The sequence below is a fragment of the Rhinolophus sinicus genome, chromosome 7, assembly GCF_057876585.1.
Source record: "Rhinolophus sinicus isolate RSI-liver-muscle chromosome 7, RSI-T2T, whole genome shotgun sequence".
In the NCBI taxonomy this organism is placed as follows: Eukaryota; Metazoa; Chordata; class Mammalia; order Chiroptera; family Rhinolophidae; genus Rhinolophus; species Rhinolophus sinicus.
The window spans coordinates 54,753,692-54,776,463 of record NC_142507.1 but is presented as its reverse complement, the minus strand read 5'-3'; the positions used below and the strand labels follow the sequence as shown (position 1 = coordinate 54,776,463).

Genomic DNA, 22,772 nt, shown 5'->3' with positions numbered 1-22,772 from the left:
AATTAAAAAAATTATTACAGTAAAAGACACATTGCCAATAATTCCCCTGGAAATACTCCTCCTCGCTTCGAACACTTATCCCATCATTCTTGCCACTTTCTGGAGCAGTTCTGGAAGTCCTCTTTCTGAGTGTCTTTAGTTGCACTGTCGTAGCTGCCTCGATGTCCTGAATCATTCTGACTTTGGGGAAGAGCCAGAAGTCACAGGGTGGCAGATCCAGTGAATAAGGTGGATGAGGACACACCATAATGTTTTTATTTGACAGAAATTGCTGTATACTAGAAGTGATGTGTGACACAGAGCATTGTCATGATGGAGGATGATTTATGGCACACTTTAAAATACACCTTCCCTCAACCATAGCTCACACCCGACTGACTACACCAAACAAGTTGAAACTTGTCACCCACTGTTACTAAGGTTTGATGTGTCACTTCCCATATTGAAGATCCCTGCCTTTCTGTTGGATGGCACTCGGCAGCAGCGTTCACTGTATTTTGTGATCACAACAGAAAAGCTCCATGTCACACATCACTTCTCGTATGGCAATTTCTGTCAAATAAAAGCATTACGGTGTGTTCTCATTCACCATAGTCACCAGATCTGGCACCATGCGACTTCTGGCTCTTCCCCAAAGTCAAAATGACCATGAAAGGTAAATGTTTTGAATTGATTCAGGACATTGAGGCAACCACAATATTACCTTGTTAACCAGTCTAACCTTATTAAAATAATTTCATGTATTCTTTTTAAAAATTCCTACAAAACATTAGGTGGGTTCATGAAGGCATATATAATGTTAATTGACATGCAATTATTCCTTTTCTTTCCAGAATGATCTTTGCCGAGTGTTCCCCCAACACTTGCCCCTGTGGTGAGCAGTGCTGTAACCAGAGGATACAGAGGCATGAGTGGGTGCAATGTCTAGAACGATTTCGAGCTGAGGAAAAAGGTTGGGGAATCAGAACCAAAGAACCCCTAAAAGCCGGGCAGTTCATCATTGAATACCTAGGGGAGGTTGTCAGCGAGCAGGAGTTCAGGTACAGTAGTGAATGATGGTACCCGGTAAGGTGACAAAGGTACCAGGTTAGAATGGAAAAGGGAACATTGGAAATGACTTTCAGCTTAACCAGTAAGTGGCTTTCCATCATGTCTCTCCTCAGGAACAGGATGATTGAGCAGTATCACAATCACAGTGACCACTATTGTCTGAACCTGGACAGCGGGATGGTGATTGACAGTTACCGCATGGGAAATGAGGCTCGATTCATCAACCACAGCTGTGACCCGAACTGTGAGATGCAGAAATGGTAAGGAAGCAGGGGAGGTGAAGCCAAGAATCCAGCAGAGCAGAGGCAGTGAGGGCACCCAGAGATTGATCTGTCCACAGTGTCACTCAGCTGCCACAAAGCGGCGCAGGCAGTTTCCCATTTACTAGGCCCTCCAGGCAGAGAGTAAGCTTCTGATACGTCTTCACTTCAGCCTAACTGCTCACTCCCAGGAAATTATAAGTATGTGTATGTGTATAGGAAACAATAATAATACCTACTAGTTACTGACACCTTATTATGTCCCAGGCACTGTGTTACATGGTTCTTCTCCTGTCAGCCCACTGGATTTGTCACAATGAGAAATAAAAACAAGGGCAATAGATTAGAATACAATTGAGAAGAAAAAAAAACACATCTGAAAAACAATTCAAAAAAGAGAATAGGATAGGAGAGAATTCTGGGAAGATGGTGGAGTAGGAAGCACCAGAAATCGACCTCCCCTTAGACAATTGCACAGGCACCATCGGTCTGGTAGAACGATTCTGGAATTGTAGAATCTGTTGAAGGCTCGCAACTGCCAGGGGAGGCTGCGATGGTAAATCGCAGTTTGTTTGAGTCAGTTTGAGCTCCTAGAGCAGTCGCAGCTGCCCATCTTCCATCACCAGCCACATGGCAGGCAGCTGTACGCGTGTTCCTGGAACAGCTTGTGCACAGTTTGCAGAAACCAGGGTGGGTAAAAAGGACCCTGTCCTCCAAATACTGGGATCTGTTCTGATTGTCAGTTGCCAGGTTGTTGCAAGCACCTCTCCCTCCAGCTGAAGTAACTTCCGGGAGATTTAAAGGGCCAGTGCCCTCTTTTTCCCCCCTTCATTTTTCACTTTTCCCCTTTCGTGAGCCAGGCATTAAAGATTAGGTCATTCAAAAGCAACTGCATATATGGGGGAAAATTTAATGTGACTGTGCATATCCAAGGAAAGGCTCAGGACAGACATAAGAAGACACTGAGTTTACACCTCGGGCTGATCTTGGTAGAGAGATAGCGTACAACAACCACACACACACAAAAAAAATTTTTTTAAAGCCAACCTTGGGGAAGGGGGAGAATCTGATTTCCAGAGTTATCACATTATTAAATTCAAATGTCCAGTGTTCAACTTAAAATCATAAGGAATACAAAGAAATAGCAAAGAATGGCTCATTCAAAGGAAAAAAATAACTCAACAGGACTTGTCCCTAATAGAGACTTAAAGGCAGATACACTAAACAAAGATGGAAAGAATCAGTAAACTAGATGATAGGACAATGGAAATTATCAAGTCTGAGGATCGGAAAGGAAAAAGATTGAAGAGAACAGACCCTAAGGAACCTCCGTGACACCATCAGCAGACCAACATATGCTTCGTTAGTGTCCCAGAAGGAGAACAGAGAGAAAGAAACAGAATATTTGAAGAAACAGCGGTTGAGGTTCCATTTATTTGAAGTTCAAAATGGTCAAAACTAATCTGTGGTGATAGAGATCAGAATAGTGCAGTCCTTTGTGGGGAGGGTACTGGTTGGGAGAGGAGCTTTCTGGGAGTTTACAGAGGTATATATATATATATAAAATTGAGCAAGCTATGTATTTAAGCTTTGTGTATTCAACTCCATGTAAGTTATACCCCTAAAAAAACATTTTTAGGGCCGGCCTGGTGGCTCAGGCGGTTAGAGCTCCATGCTCCTAACTCCGAAGGCTGCCGGTTCGATTCCCACATGGGCCAGTGGTCTCTCAACCACAAGGTTGCCGGTTCAACTCCTCGAGTCCCGCAAGGGATGGTGGGCTCCACCCCCTGCAACTAAGATTGAGCACGGCACCTTGAGCTGAGCTGCCTCCCGAATGGCTCAGTTGGTTGGAGCGCATCCTCTCAACCACAAGTTGCCAGTTCGATTCCTTGACTCCCGCAAGGGATAGTGGGCAGCGCCCCCTGCAACTAAAATTGAACTCGGCACCTTGAGCTGAGCTGCCGCTGAGCTCCCGGATGGATCAGTTGGTTGGAATGTGTCCTCTCAACCACAAGGTTGCCGGTTCGACTCCTGCAAGGGATGGTGGGCTGTGCCCCCTGCAAGTAGAAAACGGCAACTGGACCTGGAGCTGAGCTGCACCCTCCACACCTAAGATTGAAAGGACAACTTGACTTGGAAAAAAAGGCCTAGAAGTACACACTGTTCCCCAATAAAATCCTGTAAAAAAAAAAAATTAATACAGTATATAATCAAATTTTAAATGTTATGATACAAAACTTTGGGGTGTGGCTGTATGCCAGTAAAAATTTACAAAGACATGGGGGGAGTTTGTCACATTTTTCCATTCTCTGGTGTAGACTGAAAAATGCTTTGTGAATTTAGAAAAAAAGAATACCAAAAACTGAAGGTTAGAGAAATTCACATTTGATAAGGGAGTATCCAAGCTAAACCTGGATGTGTCCTACATGGGCAGAAGCAGAAAGGAAGAGAAGAGAAGTTTGGGGGGTCAAACAGACTAGGTTTTAACCCCCTAGTTTTTAATGCAATTGCTGTGTGACTGTGAACAGAATATCTAAGCCACATGTAACCTCATATATAAAATTGGAATCGTAGCACCTGCCTCATAGGGTTGTTCTGAGGCCGAATGACAACTTGTTAGCAGTATGACGTAGTGGGGAAGCCTGTGAAGCCAGACTGCCTTGACTTGAAACAATTCCTGCAGCCATTTGCTGGGGGCAAGTACTTACCCTCTCTGTGCCTCAGAAAAGGGGGTTATAATACTACCTAATAATGGTACCTTTTTTAATGCAGTTGTTGGGTGGATTAAATAAGTTAGTGCAACAGAATGTTATAACTAATATAATAAGCACTCTATAAATGTTAGCTATAATTATATAAAGCATCTAGAACTGGGCACGATAGATCATTATAACTTACTGTAAAACAACAAAAGAGACTCACGTACAGGTGAGAAAGGTGGAGATCAGTGGGAACTATAAGCTTTTCTTAGGGATGCGATAGGAAGCCATTTTAACTTACTTGTTAATAACTGAACTAAAACCATGTTTTAGAGGAGCTTTGAATACCGAGCAGGAAAAGTTAGACCTATTCGAATCGGCAACATAGAGCATGTTTTCCAGGAAACTGATTTAGGACTGTTGGTTTGACAGTATCCTGTAGGCGGAATAGAACAGGAGACAGACTGAGGGGGGAAAGATTGGCCAGCAAACTCGAGTGACTGGAGACAGAAACAGGCAAATTGGAAATCCGTGCACCAGTGGTGGTAGTTTCCAGGCGTGGCAGTAAGCCTCTGCCTCTACTCTGCCTTTCTCTCTAGGTCTGTTAATGGCGTGTACCGGATCGGACTGTATGCCCTGAAAGATATGCCAGCTGGTACCGAGCTCACTTACGATTACAACTTTCATTCCTTTAACGTTGAAAAACAGGTAAGAAGAATAAATATAAGAGGGGAGGTTGGCTTTGTCACCGTGCCCTGTAGAATACAGGCCTTCAGGAAACATTGCTCATCTGTAGCCATTCATTGGGGAAAAATTGTTCTCTTCACTCCACTGAGCTAGGACACAGAGGTCCCTTGTAGCACTGCAGGAACAGACTGCCCGATCGTTTTTGGTCTGCAGTCAGTTCTTAACTATTCTGGTAGAGTTTTCCCAACGTGTAATCTTTCTATTACAGTAGAAACTCATTTGTATTTATTTTACTCTCCATCAGTTTTTTCCTCTATGTGAAAATGCCTTGATTTAGACTTACTTTTGGGTGTCTAGATGCTCAGGCATCCTGTTTGAACTTGTGAATGAGATGGCAGGCTATAAGCATTATTCTCTTTTCTTCAAAGCAACTGTGTAAGTGTGGCTTTGAGAAATGCCGAGGGATCATTGGAGGCAAGAGCCAGCGCATGAATGGGCTCCCCAGCAGCAAAAGCAGCCAGACTGTGGCCACACACAGAAAGTCCGGGCGGTCCAAGGAGAAGAGGAAGTCTAAGCACAAGCTGAAAAAAAGGGTGAATAACCATCTCCCGGCTCTTTCCTCAAATAGCCACTTAAGGCGGTTGCTGAAATTGGGGGACTCCCACGGGTGGTGTCTTTAGCGTCGTTTTAATGCTCTTCGAGTTGATCTCTGATCGAACTTTCCTTTTCCTGCAATCTGATCCGTCTTTTTCAGAGAGGCCACCTCTCTGAGGAACCCAGTGAGAACATCAACACCCCAACAAGATTGACCCCCCAGTTACAAATGAAGCCGATGTCCAATCGGGAGAGGTAAGAAGGAGGTTTCTTCACTGAACTTAAATTAACGTCATTTGCTCGTCAGTTTAAACATTATTAAACATCTGTGTAGTTGAACACGTCTTGAAACAAGGATTCAGGGGATCGGTGAGCTCAGAGTGGGGAAAAATTGTCTTTATTTTCCCTAATTTCTAACTGAAATTTAGCATTTCCTTCGACTGCAACCTGTAGGCAAAAAAAAAAAAAAAAGTGTGTGTGTGCACGTGCGTGCGTGTATGCGTGTGTGTCGTATTTGCAGTTTCCGTGACTTCGTCACCACGTTCAGGTTTTCATGTCATGTTATAGGTGTTCCAAGTATCTCAGAATATCACTTACATTCATCTCCACCTCAGAATTTTTAGGGCTGTTAAAGCCACAACTAGATCTGTCATGTATGCAAAATTAATGTTTATTTCTATATCACATTTTCAGGTTTTTTAATATTCCAAAAACAGTATTCAGTATGTTTAGTTGCCTTTTAATCCTATGTGTTAAAATTACTTAAAATTTTATATTATTTTTAAAGTACGTCTAAAACATTGTTCAGAGAAAGGTTACACAGGCTTCCTCAGGCTGCCGGGGAATCCATGGCCAGAACAGGTTAAGAATCCAGGGTCTTCAAAAGTTCGTCCTTATGTGTGATTTGACTATCATTTTAGCCCCGTTTATCCTATTACACTTTGAGGGATAGAAAGTTTAAACTTGAGTAAAACAGAAATAACCTGAGCAGTGGTTCCAACTTGAGCTGCATGTTAGCCTTGGTGCCTACAAACTCCTGGTGCCCAGGCCACACCCAGGGCCCTCAAACCAGAATTCTCAGAGGTGGAGCTCAGGTATCTGTGGTTTATAAAGCTCCCCAGGTGATTTCAATGTGAGCCAGAGTCAGGCACTATAAAATTAGTCTCATCTCCACCTACTGAGGCCCATAGTTTGAGATTTATTCAAGGTCACGTCTGTTTATATGTGTGCTAGGGTAAAAAAGTATAGAATCGTCAAGCTTGTGTAAGTTCGGTCACGATACGCACGGCTCCTTTAAGTTCAGAGGTGTGGAGGCCCCACCCTAACGTGGTTTGCCCAGTACGCACCCATCTCACATGCCTTTGCTCTGCCGTCCGGCCAGGCTCCTTGTCGTAGCTGAGCCTCAGCCTGTATGTGCTGCATCTCAGCAACTTCCTCTAGGATTTGTACAAACCCTCCACAAAGCTCTGCCTTCAAGTCAGGCCGCTTCAATTGCCATCTATAAATAATATAGGGAAATGTTTTCTGTTTTGTGGGGGGAAAAAAGAATCAAGATGCAAAACTGAGTAATGTTGCCCTGTATGTAATTCCTTTTATAAAGGCTGAATTCACTGAGTATTCATTGATAACATCTTAATAGTGGCTTACGTAGAACAGACATGGAGTAAATGCTGATTGAATTCATGAATAAAGGAACACCTTTCCTCTTTCTTGGCAGGAACTTTGTATTAAAGCATCATGTGTTCTTGGTCCGAAACTGGGAGAAGATTCGGCAGAAACAGGAGGAAGTGAAGCACACCACTGATAACATTCACTCGGCGTCATTATATACCCGCTGGAATGGCATCTGCCGAGATGACGGGAACATCAAGTCTGGTGAGTGAGGCCTGGGAAACGGTCCTGTTAATTCCTAAGATTGTCTCAAAAGTGGTGCTTTCAGCTACTTTCAAACAGTCTATTCACAGATTCCTTTTAGTCTGGACCAAAACAGTTAAGATCCAAACATACAAGCATCAGTCAGCAGTAACCTGTCCCTCCCAGGTCTCCGGCTGCCTTGTTTCTACTCTAGGGAACAGGAGGAAACCCCCTCCCACCCGTCCCCAAACAGCTTTGCCAGCCTGCAAGTCCCTGGACGTGACAGCGGTAGTGGATCCTCTGTCTGCTTTCCTGCCTGGACAGGAACTTGCAGACGGGGCACATAACTATGCCAGCTGCAGGGGGAGGTGACACCAGTGTCGAGGAAAATAGAACACATGGCAGGAGCCCGTGGGGAAGAGAAGCCACATAGAGCTCCCGTTTTCCTGAGGCTGATTTCCGCTTCCTCCTTGCAGACGTCTTCATGACCCAGTTCTCCGCCCTGCAGACAGCCCGGTCTGTTCGCACAAGACGGTTGGCAGCCGCAGAGGAGAACATTGAAGTGGCCCGGGCAGCCCGCCTCGCCCAGGTCTTCAAAGAGATCTGTGATGGGATCATCTCCTATAAAGGTGAGGTGGCCACATCCCCGTCCCACACAGTCGTTACTCTCACCTGCGACATCCAAGACCGGAACAAGGGACGGTTTAGAGTCAGGACTGTGGAGAGTTACAGGACTGGCTGGATGTAGTCTTTGGGGATTGTTTCAAGTCCCTACATCTTGTATGTCAACTTTTTGTATTATTTGTACCGTAGTTAAGTGCTGTATTTTTTCCCCCCCAATTTTTCTGCTCCACCCCCCCACCCCCCACTCTGGTTCAAGCCATTGTTTCTCAGTCTAGTTGTGTAGGACACAGCTCCCTGGCCCATGCTGGTATTATGAGCCTTGTGCTCCCCCCGGCTGAGGCAGTCGGTCACCGGTCATCGGATGCCTGCTCACAGCAGCTCTTGCCGGCTGCTGGCCACTCATGCTGGCCACTGCTCATGGCAGCACACGGTTGCTTACGGCAGTTCACGCCAACCTCCTGTTGCTCACGTGGCGCAGCTCACTGGCCCATGTGGGAATCGAACCAGTAACCTCAGCGTTAGGAGCCTGGTGCTCCAACCACCTGGGCCACTGAGCCGGCCCTAGAGCTGTATTTAGAAATCACATTTCTTAGCTATGGGATAGAAAGAAGCAGGTCTCTGTCTTGGATGTAATTTTCCTGAATGAGGCAGTGAAATAGCAATTTAAGAAAGAAATACGAACATGTGACATTACAAGTGGTTCTTAACCTTTTTTGTTTGACAGATATTTTTGAGAATCTAATATAATAAAGGTGTGGACGCTTTCCCTAGAAAAGTGTATCTACATAATTTTGCATATATTTCGGAGGGTTCACAAAGCTCTGACCTCTGCATTAAGGCCAAGGATGTAAAGCTGCAAGAAAATTACTTACAAAGCATTTTCATGCCAACGCCTTTCCCCTACTTTCCTTTTTCAAGGCACAGTTTTTGGGTGTGTGTTGGGGGTAAGGTTAGAGGAGAGAGTTTTTAATTTGGTGTGGGAAGTTTGGTAATGTACAAACTTCCTATGACCAGAAGTCTGGACTTTCTATGACCAGAAAATTTAGAGATGTTTACAGTGAGAGATTTTAACAAATGCTGCTTTGTGCCATCAGCTTGGCTGGTCTTTCTTCCTTTCCCTAAATTCTGAGGAATTTTTTTTCTTTTTTCTTTCTCTGTCTGCTATTTTCATAGTTTAGTGGCTTTCTGCTGTTTTGTTAACCTAAGGTAATAGAGAGGAAAGGGGGGACCAAGCTGTCCTGAAATGTCAAGTTCTGTGGCACCTACGTGTACCCTTTACCTTCCCAGAAGATCACGCTGCGTTCTCAGCCACCCCATCTGACAAGTGTTAGGCAGCAATCGGTCTGTGTGCCTGTCCCTGCGTTCTGGGCATGGAACCGAAGGCTTTCTCTCTCTAGGAAGTTACTAGAAGGGATGTAAGGTAGCAGGTGAAGTAGCCCCACAGCGTGAGTGCTGTTTTGGTGATACAAATTAACCGTTCTAGAAAATATTTACAGTACATATTATTCATTATCTGGAATTTAATTGAATCCAAACCAACAGAGAAATAATGAGAACTAGAAAACAGTTTTTGGATGAGATGGTCTTCGCTGTAGTGAGATTAGTGGAGCTGGAATCCGCCCAGAGCAGCCCAGCTACCCTCGTAATTTCCCATGTCTCACTCTTTCTTCACAGAAAGTTTCCTCATCACCCAGCTCACGTGCTGTGTATCAAGTGTATGTACTGTGTCTCTTACGCTTCACTAATCCTGAAAGTACCTTCCGGTCCCTGTCTTGACCCACATTTCTGAAAAGTCCTTGCATTTTTTATAGTCAGGCTGCCAAAGAAAACTTCGATTTTTTTTTTTTCTAACTTAATTTTAGGGGTTCTCCTTTTTCAGTTTCAGAGTTAATACTTGCCTGCCTGGTGTCTTACAGCCCTTCCACTAAGCCTGGCATTCTTTTGCAGATTCTTCCCGACAGGCACTGGCAGCACCGCTTTTGAACCTCCCCCCAAAGAAAAAGTAAGTCCGCACGTGTGGCGCGATTCTTGGAATTTTAGAAAAGGACTGGGGGTAGCAGACTGACACCTGGCTCTGTGTTCCAGGAATGCTGACTACTATGAGAAGATCTCTGATCCCTTGGATCTTTCGACCATCGAGAAGCAGATCCTCATCGGCTATTATAAGACTGTGGAGGCTTTCGATGCTGACATGCTCAAGGTCTTCCGGAACGCAGAGGTAGGTACTGCTCACGGGCTTCAGGCTCGGCTTATGGAGTGGGATCGGAAGGGAACCGTCCCAGGACGTTCAGGATTTTCACTCTATTCTGTCAACCTTCGTATTTCTGGTTAAGAAAGGCAGCAGTTGTTTTTGAGTACCCTTAGGGCAAGGGTTACATTGCTCAAGATAATAAGTACATGTGAAACACACAGACGTAGGTACAGGCAAGTAGTTGTAAATCTGTCTTAAGAATGGAATTGAGTGTTAGGCGAATAGGTTGTAGAGTAAGTGAAACTCATGAGAGAAGGAGAGGACGGACTAGTGTATGGTGCGTAGAAGAGAGGGAATCATCAGCGACTTTGAAGCCCCTGGGAGAGGGGTTTGAGGGCCTGAGAGGGAACTAGATGCAGGGAGAACTGAGGCTGAAGACAAGGAGTGAAGGAAGAAAACGCGTGCGAGAGAAGGATGCGAGCCGTCTGTAGCGTAACCCGCTTTCCCCTGAGATCCAGCTTCCACATGTCTTTAAAACCCGTGGCTCTGTCCCGGATGTGTCAGGACAAGGGTGACGGAGCGCTTCTCCCCCACGACGTCTGTGTATTTACCAAGTGCTCAGAGGGCCTGCGGAAGGCGCTGCCTGCCAGCAGGAGAGCGCATGGGAAAGGGACCGTGCAGGCAGGCCCTGACGCCTGTGCGTTTTAGCTCACTTTCGGCTGTTTCCAGCTGCCTGGCACTCACGGGGTTTGATGGCACTGAAAAGCTTCTCACCCACACGGGAGGGTGAAGAGAATGGCGTCACCGCGTAGGTGTGCTTCCAGCCACCGTGAGAAGCGCAAACAGCTTCTCTGTCCCGCTTTCTGCAGAAGTACTACGGGCGGAAGTCCCCGACTGGGAGAGACGTTTGCCGCCTGCGAAAGGCCTATTACAACGCCCGACATGAGGCCTCAGCCCAGATCGACGAGATTGTGGGAGAGACAGCGAGTGAGGCCGACAGCAGCGAGACCTCGGTGTCTGAGAAGGAGAGCGGGCACGAGAAGGACGACGACGTCATCCGCTGCGTCTGCGGCCTCTACAAGGACGAGGGCCTCATGATCCAGTGTGACAAGTGCATGGTGAGCGTCAGGGCGGGAAGCCGGAGCCGGTCCTGGCGAGCATGGCGCCCGGCTCAGCGACGCGGCTGGCCCCGGGTGGGCGTGGCAGCCTCGGTCAGCGTGGACTTTGCCTGGTTTCTGTGAGGTGTCACCTCACCGGTGCTTCCCCCTGTCGTCTGTCCCCCTTTTTATTTTCTTCTCTTTTGTTCTTTCTGTCCCTCCTTTTCCTGCCTCCCGTTCTTTCTGCCCGCTTTGCACTGCACGTCTCACGGGACCCGGCCCAGGATGTTGGCATTTAGGGTGGTGCTTTTCCTTGAGAAAGAGCGTCCCACTGCACGTGCACTGAGAGCTCGTGACAAAGGGCTCCAGGCCTGGGCTGAGCCCCGGCATCCATCCCCGTTTGCTCTTTCTGAGCTTGTCACCTTATGTGGCCAGTGGAGCCATGAGCAACACACAGGGCTGCTGGCAGGAAATAATTAGATGAGGGGAAGTGAACGCTTCGTCAGTGCGAAGCCTTTCACAATAGCCCATCACTGATGTGTATTGTTTAGTGAGCAATACTGCGGTGCTATTGAATCAGTCTCCCGTTCTCTGTCTCCGACCTCGTTGCCCAGATCTGTACAGTGGGAACCAATCTGCATACTTGTGGTCAGACAAGTCCTTGTTCTTCCTTCCCATGTTATCATTTATCCCTCATTTTCCCTCACCCACTTATCCCTTAGTTTGCTCCTGTTTGACCGTCTCCTGTTGTTAACTCTTTATTCTCCGCCCCCAGCACTTCTATGGTGAGTCTAAGCCACCCCCGCACCTTTTCCTGCAGGTCTGGCAGCACTGTGACTGTATGGGGGTGCACGCAGACGTGGAGCATTACCTGTGTGAGCAGTGCGACCCGAGGCCCGTGGACAGGGTGAGCAGCCTCTGCCAGCGCCCTGCTTTGAATGGAGGGGACTTACCTGTCCTGGGGCGCCGAGTTTCCTCTGGCAAATCCCCCCCCCTCTGGGCCGGTTTCTTACACTTTCCATTGAGGGTGATAATTCTGCCCTTTTCTCAGTGAGCGAACGGAAAATAACATACTTAGAACTTAGCGGAAGGAATGGTACTATATAAACTGTGGTTTTTATAAACACTAGCAACGACTCATAAAAGAAGTAGCTTGTAAAGCCCAGAACTTGAGTGCTCTGAATACACTTAACGTTAAGCGGCGTGTAAGTGGAAGAGCACTCGACTCCGAGCCAGCAGAGGCTGTTCCGAGGCCCACTTCCCGGAGAGCCGGCTGGCGGGCTGGGTAACTGGCCGCATTATGAAGCGGGTTTTGTGTTGGCTCTGCTGTTTCTCCGAGTGGCTTTGGGCAAGTCACCTCTATAAAGGTGTTTAACGGGCTGCTGCTGTCACTGCGTGGCCAGCTCTTTGTGGAATGTTTGTCTTCCCCGGGGCTCCGGCTGTTTATATGCTAGGAGGCCCCCCACCCCCACCATCGTTGTGACAGAGTTCCGCCCGACCCCTTTTGAAATGCCCTCTAGATGGCACAGAGCAACCGCACAGTTAATGCTTCGTAGCATGTAGTTTGGGAGACTTCGCCTGTCAGTTTCGTCCTGTACCTCACTTTTCCAAGTTGAGCATCTCCACTTGCTTTCATCCGTTTTTGTACCTGTGGTATACGGGGCGGCTGAACAGTGAGTTGGCTGGGAATTCTAGGTGCTGGTCCTCGTCCTCTTGAGGAGAGGTCAGCGGGCTGGGGTAACAGTCCCAGCCCTTACCCATTTGGCTTTTTTCCTGCTCTTGCCAGGAGGTACCCATGACCCCTCGACCCCACTACGCCCAACCCGGCTGTGTCTACTTCATCTGTTTGCTCCGAGATGACCTGCTGCTTCGTCAAGGTGCGTTCGCAGGTGCTCGCCCTGCTTGTCAGAGCTGACCTTTCTGATAGCAGGGAGGACCTGCTGTCTGCGTCGCAGTTCCGTCGCCATGGGGCCGTTAGTAGCAATGGAATAAAGGGTTTTCTGTCCTTCAGTCCTCAGGGTCCCCACATTCCCCTCCACCAAATGAAGCTGGGAGAGACCGGGGGGTTATAAAGCTAATTGTAAGGCTGGGCAGGACACTCAGGACCCCGGAGGTGGAAGACCTCCCACGTGTCCTTCTCATAGTCCGGAGGTGTGATCGCCACCATTAGACTGCTGCTTGTCACTCTGTCTTGATGGTGGTGCATTTTCAGTCCCTTCTCCGTCAACCTTGGGCCAGACAGTGGATACCTAACAGTTGACACAGGAATCGTTTGAACCTCGTCCTGTGTTCTGTGCCCACCCAGGTGACTGCGTGTACCTGATGAGGGACAGTCGGCGCACGCCTGATGGCCACCCGGTCCGTCAGTCCTACCGGCTGCTGTCTCACATTAACAGAGAGAAACTGGACATCTTCCGCATCGAGAAGCTTTGGAAGAATGAAAAGTATGTGTTGAGGTCTAGCCCTTCCTTCCAGCTGGGCCCCTCCCTGCACAGAGCTGAGTGTTCACTAGGGTCTCGCTAATCAACTAAACCTCTCCCTTCTCTTTTGCTTTTTTTAGAGAGGAACGGTTTGCCTTTGGCCACCATTATTTCCGTCCCCACGAAACCCACCACTCTCCGTCCCGTCGGTTCTATCACAATGAACTGTTTCGGGTGCCGCTGTATGAGATCATTCCCCTGGAGGCCGTGGTGGGGACGTGCTGTGTCCTGGACCTGTACACATACTGTAAAGGTACGGGACCTGCGCCCGTCCCCTGATCACTGCGCCCTCTCCACGCTTACCATCTGGTACCAGATTGTCCGGGGCCAGCTGGAGCTTCTGAGTGCTGTCCTGTGTGTGTCCTCGCTTCTTAATACTGTGTACTTGGCACTCTCTTAGTATTTGTGGGAAGGTAATGCTCCTCCAGCCAGCCAGGCCAGAATCCTAGGGCCGTCGTCAACTGTGTGCGTCAGTTTTCGTGGTTAAGAGCAGGGGCTGCGGACTGAGCCCATCTCACTTCATCCCCCAGCTCCACCTCTGTGCCCTGGGCAGGCAGGTTCCTTAACCTGCTGAACGTAGGGATTGGTATCTATTTTAGAATTTTTTATGGGGTTTTTTATTTTTATTTTTACTTATTTTTTGGGGGGCAGGTTTTGAGGTTTGTTAAAGCATTAGCAAACAATACGCAAAAATGAAGTTGTTAAGATACTTGAGAGCATGTTGTAAAGCTGAAATGAGGTCTGTGACAACGCTTAGCCCGATTGATGGCTCACAGGGAGAGGGCTCAGTGCGTGTAGCTGTCGCAGAGGTCAGTGCCAGCTCTCCCGGTGTCACAGCGGAGTCCAGGGGAGAGTGTAGGCTATTTGGACCCTGACTGCTTGTAGCTCCATTCCCCCAGTTAGAGAGCGTGCATTTCCACATGTGCTTTCCTTAGTTATGCTGCCTTTTTTCTTTTCGTTGGGGAATGTTGGGGAACAGTGCATTTCTCCAGGGCCCATCAGCTCCAAGTCAAGTCATTGTCCTTCCATCTAGTTGCGGAGGGAGCAGCTCAGCTCCAAGTCCAGTCGCCGTTTTCAGTCTTAGTTGTAGGGGGCGCAGCCCATCATCCCATGTGGGAACTGACCCGGCAACCTTGTTGTTGAGAGCTCGCGCTCTAACCAACTGAGCCACCCGGCCACCCTGCCTTCCTTTCCTATAACTTGCCCAGAATCTGCTCTGGTTTTCCTTCAGACTCCGCCGTGCTCACGTAACCTACGTTTCTGGCTTCTTCTCATCCTGTGGTCTGCGCTTTGACTCCAAGTTGCCCTTGTCCTTTCTCGACACTTGTGTCTGAGAACCTTCCTTCCTCTGCAGCCTCCATGCTTAGTAATGGCTCCAGGGTCTCGCTGCTCTCCCAGTGGGGTGTGCTAGCCGCTGTGCAGCTCGGGGAAATACGCGGTGATTAACAGTGTTTGGACCCATAGGGAGACCCAAGGGAGTGAAGGAGCAGGACGTGTACATCTGCGATTACCGGCTCGACAAGTCGGCCCACCTGTTCTACAAGATGCATCGGAGCCGCTACCCCGTGTGCACTAAGCCCTACGCCTTCGATCATTTCCCCAAGAGGCTGGCGCCCAGGAGAGATTTCTCGGTACGTCCTTCGTGCTGACCGCGTGGCAGGACCAGGACGTTGTAGGTCCTGCTCGGAGCGAGAGCAGGACCCCGCAGGTAGCCCCCTGCTCCCTCCTCCTGCTTCCGTCCCAAACTGTGCAAACGTCCGTCTCTGCTGGGGGTGTTGGCACAGCATCAACACACTCATCTGCGTGGCCTGGCGTGGCTGTGTCTCAGGAAATCTTGGATTTCCCAGCTGCACTTGCCTCTTTTTTCTCTCTCACCTCTATAGTCTTTGCCCTGGAGCCCCATACTACAGTGTTTGGTTTTGGTTTTCACACCATAATTTTAAAAAGCAAGTACAATGCTAGCAAGAACCTTGAAAAACCTTTGGTGAGAATAGTTCACTGCTTTTTCTTTTCGTTCCTGGATTTAAAATGTAAGACATCATCATATACCATTTGAAGGGTACAGAAGCATTAAGAAAGCTTGTGTACAGTCATGCAGCACATAACAACGGTGCTCCCATAAGACTGTCCTGCAGCTGGAAACTTCCTGTCGCCCAGTGACCGTGTACCCGTCCTGACACGTGCCTGGTGACGCTGTGCAGACAGACCTACGCGCTGCCTGTTGTATAAAGTACAGCACACACAGTCATGTACAGCACGTACTACTTGGTAATGAACAAGTGTCACTGGTTTATGTGTTTACTACACTATACTTTTTAATCATTTTAGACTGTACTCTTTCTACTTATAGAAAGCAAGTTTGCAGAAACAGCGTGCTGTGTCACGCCAGCAGCAGCCTCACACATCACGTGTTGTTTTGTAAATGTAGTGTAGCCTGTGTACTGTGTGGGTACAGTCTGCAGTAGTTACAGTCGGCCCAGGCCGTCACACCCGCTCCCTACTCCCTCACTGACCCCCAGAGCAGCTTCCGGTCCTGCAGGTTCCGTCCGTGGGGAGTGCCCTGTCCAGGTGTGCCGTTCTATTTTATAACGTAGCTTTACTGTAGCTTTTCTACGCTTAGACACACAACTACTCACCATTGTGTTCCGCTTGCCTACAGTATTAGTACAGTGACCTGCTGTACAGGCTTGTAGCCCGGGAGCAATAGGCCACACCGCAGGCATGGCCTGGGTGTGCAGCAGGTTACGCCACCTGGGTGTGTGTGAGGGCCTCTATGTTCGCACGGTGACCAAAGCTCCCAATGACACATTTCCCACCATTAAGCGGCACATGGCTGTATTACCCCACTACCCGGGAAATAACCTCTGTTAACGTTTCATTATCAGCCTTTTTCCTGTGTGTGCTTTTCTCAACTTGTTGTGAACGTACTTCTCCTGTTGTTTTGTGCCTTTCCATAAAGCTTTTCGCGGCCCATCCGTTTGCTGTAATGGAAGCCAGGACTGGCTTCTGCATCCTTGAGGCTTCTTTTAGTGGGCCTGTCGTAGCTGTCATCCTGGAAGGCTTAGAAATAGTCCGACCAGAAACCAAACCTTTGTGTCCCTAGTTTTCCAATTATTTTCGGATTTTTCTAAACTAGATTCTTTCTGCCCAGCAGCCAGCCCTGCCTGTCAACTAGACTCCTCTGGTCTTCTTGCTCAGTCAGCTGCTCCCTGATTAGCTTTGAGACCCCAACTATGAGTCCTTCAGCACTGGGGTGGGGCAAGAAGAGTTATGAGCCAGTGTCACTGTCACTTCAGGCTTACACATTCAAAGCAGCGCCGTGGCCTGCAGATTACTAGAAGTGCTGAACTCCTGACTTGACAGTCACCCACTTGTCAGGGCTCAGCCCTGCTCTCCTCCTCCTTGACCACCCGCCCCCCTTAGCCTGGGGGGCCCAGGTCCCCTGCTCCAGCTTTGTCAGCCCCGCAGGACACTTACCTCTTCTTCTCTTCTCCGCAGCCTCACTACGTCCCAGACAACTACAAGAGGAACGGAGGGCGGTGAGTCCTGTGGGGTGTGAGGAGCCCTGAATGGAGCCAGCACCACCACCGACCCGCTGGGCCCAACCCCGAGGATTGGGGGTCCCTGGCAGAGTAGCCCACTGTAGCCACCAGAAAGGGCAGGGAGGGAGGTTAGCAAGGATTAGAGATAGAAAAGGGTTTGGAACAGATGCTCGGCAGACCCAGAAAGGTCTCTCTCTTAGATTTCTGCCAGCTTTCCCTTTACCCCAGGCTGTGTCAGCTCCTGGGCCCTTCGTCAAGGAGCAGACGTAGCTAGAAATGCAGTGTCAGCTGAGCACTTGGGCTCTTCATTTCTATTTGGGTGTGTGTTGTACATAAAAGGGGTATTTTTGGAGAAAACACTGAAGGCTTTTCTTCATTGATAGCTTACATGCGGGAAAAATACTGGATAACAGGCGTGACGAGAGATTCAGGAAAAGTAAAAACTCCATTTACGTTCTTACTGTAGTTGGTCCATGGGTATCCGCAGGCTGTGCCATGTTTCTCTGTACTCACGAAGCCGTCAGAACTAGCTGAGCAGTTTCACCCACTCGGTTATGTTTTGTCAACTTGTTGGATTCCTGAAAGAAAGGAGAAAAATGGAATTTTACAAATAGAAATTAAATTTCAGAGAAAGGCAGTGATTTGCTCAAAAGATAATGAAGTGAAGACCAGAGCCAAGTTTCTTACCTTTGACCCAAGGCTCTGGCAGCGAACCCCGGGTCTCAAGCCATCTGAGGTCTCTCCCCTTCACCCCCTTCCGTGCCCAAGTGCCCTGCTCGGCCTTACTCTGAAATCGTGTATCCTTCTGGCAGATCATCCTGGAAGTCCGAGCGCTCAAAGCCACCCCTAAAGGACCTGGGCCAGGAGGATGACGCCCTGCCCTTGATCGAAGAGGTCCTGGCCAGCCAGGAGCAGGCTGCCGCAGAGATGCCCAGCCTGGAGGAGCCCGAGCAGGACGGGGCCGGTGCCGATGGCCGCGAGGCCGAGAAAAAGCCAGACGAGAGTAGTCAAGAACCCCAGGCAGCCTGTACCCCCGAGGAACGGCGGCAAAACCAGCGGGAACGACTCAACCAGATCTTGCTCGGTCTCCTTGACAAAATCCCTGGAAAAAATGGTAAGAATCAGGCTAACATCTAGGGTTTGAGAGAAATGGGAAGTTAGGGAAGAGGGAATGAAAAAGAACCACTTCTGACTCCTTGCCCAGAATGGAAAGTCTCCTAAGAAAGATAGAATTCTTTCACGGGCATGAAACTGGGGTGGCGAGAGGGTCCCTTCCCTAGAGGACAGCGTGTGAGAGCTGGGCTTTGAGGCCCGAAAAGGAGCCGTTGAACTCCTGGGCTCTCCTCAGAGCTCACTCACATCTGAAACGGAGTGGGCGGGTGCTGTTTGATGCGCCTCCTTGGTTCTGTTTTCAGCAATCGACGTGACCTACTTGCTGGAGGAGGGATCCGGCAGGAAACTGCGAAGGCGCACTCTGTTTATCCCAGAAAACAGCTTTCGGAAGTGAACCGCAAGGAGCGAGCACCTCAAGCGTCTGGGATCCAGAGGAGCTGGTGGTCCTGCCTCCTGTTCTCTGCGTGCAGACAGGGGCGGGCAGGTCCGTCCAGCAGGGGCATGGGGCCATGTCGTTGACATTAGGTACTTAGTAAACCTCGGAGCTAGTGGAGAGGAAGAGGAGGGTCTGTCTAACCCGGTCGGCTGAACTTGTTTTCCTCTCCAGCTCTTTACCCTGAGGGTTAACAATGCAGGGACGAGGGAGAGCACGTTAGGGGACCAAAACCTTTTGGCTCCCCCAGCACCTGCCCCTCCCTGTCACCCCTGATCCCAAAGGCACTGCTTCCTATACCCAGGTGTAACTCAGTCCACAGGGATAGACCCAGGCCGCCCGCCCCTCCCGCATCTGTTCTCGGTGGGCTCCAAGAGCTCCCGGACACCGAGGACAGAAACAGTAGCTGGGCCTCTGCCCAGATCCCCGACCAGGAGGTCCCTCTGTCCTTGCTCAGCCAGCTCAAAGTCAAACAGGAGTAGCCACCTCAAGCCCATGGGTGTGCTGCCTGCCCCGCCTCTGCCCCAGTGAGGGGGGGGCAGGGGCCCCCCAGTCAGCAGGACCCGTGCTTCCGGGACTGTCTCGGTGTGAACCTTCAGAACCTGCCCAGCGTGTTCTTTCTAGCGTGAAGGCCAGGCCCCCGCCAGCACATGTGCGGTTTACGCGCTGTGGTTTGTGTGTCTGCTGTGCTGTGCGAATGGAGATTCATTCCAAAAGAAACGCATTTTAAAAGCTACATAAAAATGAACTCTAACCCCCGCCAAACAAAAGTCACTACATGAACTGTTGAACAGTATTCACCTATCAGAGTATTTGTTGTGAGTGTAGATTATCAGTTGAAAACACTACTCTTATTTTAATTGTACAGTTTTCAGTGTCCATCTCTTAAAAGAGACAGTGTTCCCCTCACCCCAGTTCCATCTCTCCTCACCCTCCTGTTGGCTTCATCATCAGGAGAGAGATCAGGGTGTTTCCTTCCTTCCCATTCTCTTGACCAGAAGTTACCAGACAATACTGTCTCTTTAAAAATAAAATTTAAAAAGCTTTGCTTTGTTGTCCTCTCAGACATACATATGCATATACGTTTTAGATGTTCTTATAAGAGAAAAGATGGTTTTTAAATGTGCCAAGTTGTGTGTGTATATATATATATGTATGTACATATATATATGTATATATATATATCTGCTGCGTGATTAGTAAGCAATACAGTAGTAAACAGGTCCCCATTACTTTTTTCTAATACCGGACCAATGCTGTCCTGATTGTACATTTTCCCTTATGATGACGACGCTCTGACTTGTTTAGGTAGAAACATTGACCACCTTCCATTCCATTGAATCTTTTTCTTTTTCTCCTTTCTGTGTCAATCTTGAGGGAAAAAAAAAAAAAAAAAAAAAAAAGACCGGGGATGCCAGAGGTCCCCTTGAGCAGAGAAAAAGCAGAATAAATATTTTATTAAAGAAAAAAGAGAATTAAGAAAATAGTTTGGAGTATTTTCTTACTGTAGAGAAGCACTGTACGTTACTGAGAGGCCTGGGTATCAGATGCTCACGTGTGGAGCTGGGAAAGCGCATGTCCAAGCCCATTTGAGTGGTTTCTTTTGGTTTTCATTTCAGGGAGCCAGGTGGGAGGGAGGTGGGGATAGGGGCACTTTGGGGGTCTCCTTTTAGTCAAAAGCAGGAAAGTGACAAGAAAGAGTTTAAAATTCAATATTTCCTTTAATAGTGTTAAACACTAAAGTTTTAAAAAAGACAAAAAAAGAAAAAAGAAAAAAAACTTTGTAAAATGCGAAAACAGAAGCAAAAGACACTACGCTCTGTCATTTTATCTTTCTTTTGTTGAAAGACTAAAAACTGAAATGTTTTTTAGACAATCAAATGTTAGGTAAGTGCAAAAACTTGTTTTTTCTTACTGGTGTAGAAATTAATGCCTTTTTTTATTTTTCGGTTATTTTATAATAACGAAATAAAAAGAACCCCCTAGCTGCCAGGTGGGTTTTGGTGTTTGAAATGCGGGGCAAAGCACTACATCACTGCAAATAGTTACAGTTAGTCTGCATGTCTGTAGGCTGTGTGATTGCGGAAAATATAAATGCTGCTAATATATTTCCTTTTTACAAAAGCATATCTAAATAGATGATTGTTTTGATGTTAATCTTTGTAAATTATGTATTACCAATTTTAACATTGGATGTAATTGCATAAAAAGCTTGCATCTCAATCCTTGAAAGTCTAGTATTAAATGGAAAAAACTTTTCCTAACTACAGAGTGGTGAGCTTGCTATTTTTTTCCTCTTTCCTAGCCTCCATTTATCTTCCAGTATCTTCTCCATCCTGTTTCCAAAGAGATCTTTTTAAAACCATATCATCAGCCTCGTGGGCCCGACACGGGCACCCTCGCCGCTGGTTCCCGCCGGATGAAGCCGTTTCCTCAGTACTGGGACCTTTCCAGTCTGGGCCCACTCGCAGTCGGCATAACGCTGTGTCCATCTCTGTCCCTTGCACACACACACAGCATCATGTAATGCTCATTAACAACCTCTGAGGGTGACAGGAATCACTTCCAGCCACATTTTTTAGCCTACCATCTTACTGTCCATCGTAAGCAGTTGACGTGTGTTCATTTATCTGCTCAATCTTCAGAGCAGCCCTTTTAGGTCGGTACCAAAACCCAGTTTTATAGACGAGGAAACTGAAGCAACGGAGAGGTGAGGCCGCTTGCCCAAGACCATGCAGCTCGTGAGTTAATCCTCCTACTAGCCCTCTGTAGTTACTCCCATTTTGTGGGAGTAGAAACACGCTCAGGGGGGTTAGTTAGGCAGCTTGCCCAGCTCGCCTCGTCACTGGTGTTGGAGAAGTTCAGAATTGTCATGTTCATCTGCAGACAGCAAAGTGGCAGGAGTCACCACAGCGTGGTCCTGCCAGCGGGAGGGTCAGTCCACTCCTGCCCAAAGCCTAGAGCCCTACGGAGTGCTGCCTGCTGTGGGTCCCACGCGTAGGCTCGAGTTCAGCTGCAAAACAGCTGCACGGAAGCACCAGGATGGCCGGCTGCAGGGGTGCCATCCGCACTCCTGAGGTCCCCCAGCTGACAACAGTCTCGCGACTGCAGGACAGTCCCTTAGACGTTAATGTTTCTTCATTTGGTTTTTCCCTGGAATTTTTTTAAACTTCAGGACCTACTACAGCTGTTCTGTTCTAGATAATATATGATAGTAATAGAATACTAAATTGAATTTTGGATCAATGTTTGGTCTGTTTCCTGACGCTCTGCAAGGAGGTCCCACTGTGCTCTTACCTGCTGCCCAGCCCTCAGGCCACCAGGCGCTGACGGCAGGTGTCACCAGGCCTCCCTGATGCTCTGACAGCACTGAGCTCAGGACTCGTGGAGTAGGAAGACCCACTCTAAAACCAAGTACTGGGCACAGGAGTCAGAAAATGGAGAGGGCAGGTAGAATCATGGAAAATAAAAGCTGTCAGTGTGAAATTTCTGCAACTGGAGATATCACAGGCCCCCCAGATCAACACTGGTCCCCAAGTATGGAAGTCTTCCCTATGTACTGTCTGTCATACCTTCGGACTTTATAAAATGCAACTTCTTTTGCAGTAGTAATTGCAGTTAAAGAAGCGTCCCAAGCTGGAGCAGTCCAACCGCTAAGACTACCTAGGACTCCAGGTGCTGTCAGAGCCCAGTGGAGAAGCGTCACCCCGGAAAACAACTGAGATGCAAACCAAGGGCAGCCAAGCACAAGACGCAAAGGAGCGCAAGGAGCAGGTGAAAGATGCGAACTGGCCAGGAACGGGGTCCAAGCAGTGAGAAAATGCCAACGTGTGAGTCATTTGCGTCTCACCAAGCCTGCTCCTGGGTACTTAGAAAGCTTTGCCTAAGCCTGTTTCCCTCTCCTGTCACCAGCCACTGCCCTCTCCAACCACGTTCCAGAGGCCAGGGAAAAGACCAGGGATCCCCCGTGTCACCTCGGCTCTCAGCTTCCCCAGCCGTCCAGTTGCCTGGTTGTAACCACAGCTTCGGGCCTGGGCGATTGTCCTCTCGCCCATCGTGACATCCAGCCCATCCTGAACCCCAGAGTACCTGAGCTACTCCCCTTTCACAAGACGCAAAGGAGGCTCATTAACTCCTAACAGTAATGG

At 48.4% G+C, this 22,772-nt stretch overlaps 1 protein-coding gene across 4 annotated transcripts in view; it reads left to right on the top strand.

The window, feature by feature from the left end:
- Nucleotides 1-20,891, top strand: part of ASH1L (ASH1 like histone lysine methyltransferase) — a 142,512-nt gene extending 121,621 nt beyond the window's left edge. For all 4 annotated transcript variants that reach the window (XM_074318857.2, XM_074318858.2, XM_074318859.2 and 1 more), the window contains 18 exons: nt 834-1,040; nt 1,164-1,310; nt 4,609-4,717; nt 5,125-5,289; nt 5,451-5,545; nt 7,008-7,165; nt 7,621-7,773; nt 9,716-9,770; nt 9,854-9,986; nt 10,829-11,077; nt 11,877-11,963; nt 12,843-12,933; nt 13,362-13,500; nt 13,617-13,789; nt 15,001-15,167; nt 17,035-17,075; nt 17,891-18,192; nt 18,494-20,891. In XM_074318857.2, the coding sequence (XP_074174958.2) occupies nt 834-1,040; nt 1,164-1,310; nt 4,609-4,717; nt 5,125-5,289; nt 5,451-5,545; nt 7,008-7,165; nt 7,621-7,773; nt 9,716-9,770; nt 9,854-9,986; nt 10,829-11,077; nt 11,877-11,963; nt 12,843-12,933; nt 13,362-13,500; nt 13,617-13,789; nt 15,001-15,167; nt 17,035-17,075; nt 17,891-18,192; nt 18,494-18,585 (2,563 nt within the window). In that variant the 3' untranslated portion in view covers nt 18,586-20,891. The remainder of the gene's footprint in view (nt 1-833; nt 1,041-1,163; nt 1,311-4,608; nt 4,718-5,124; nt 5,290-5,450; nt 5,546-7,007; nt 7,166-7,620; nt 7,774-9,715; nt 9,771-9,853; nt 9,987-10,828; nt 11,078-11,876; nt 11,964-12,842; nt 12,934-13,361; nt 13,501-13,616; nt 13,790-15,000; nt 15,168-17,034; nt 17,076-17,890; nt 18,193-18,493) is intronic.
- Nucleotides 20,892-22,772: the final 1,881 nt, after the last annotated feature.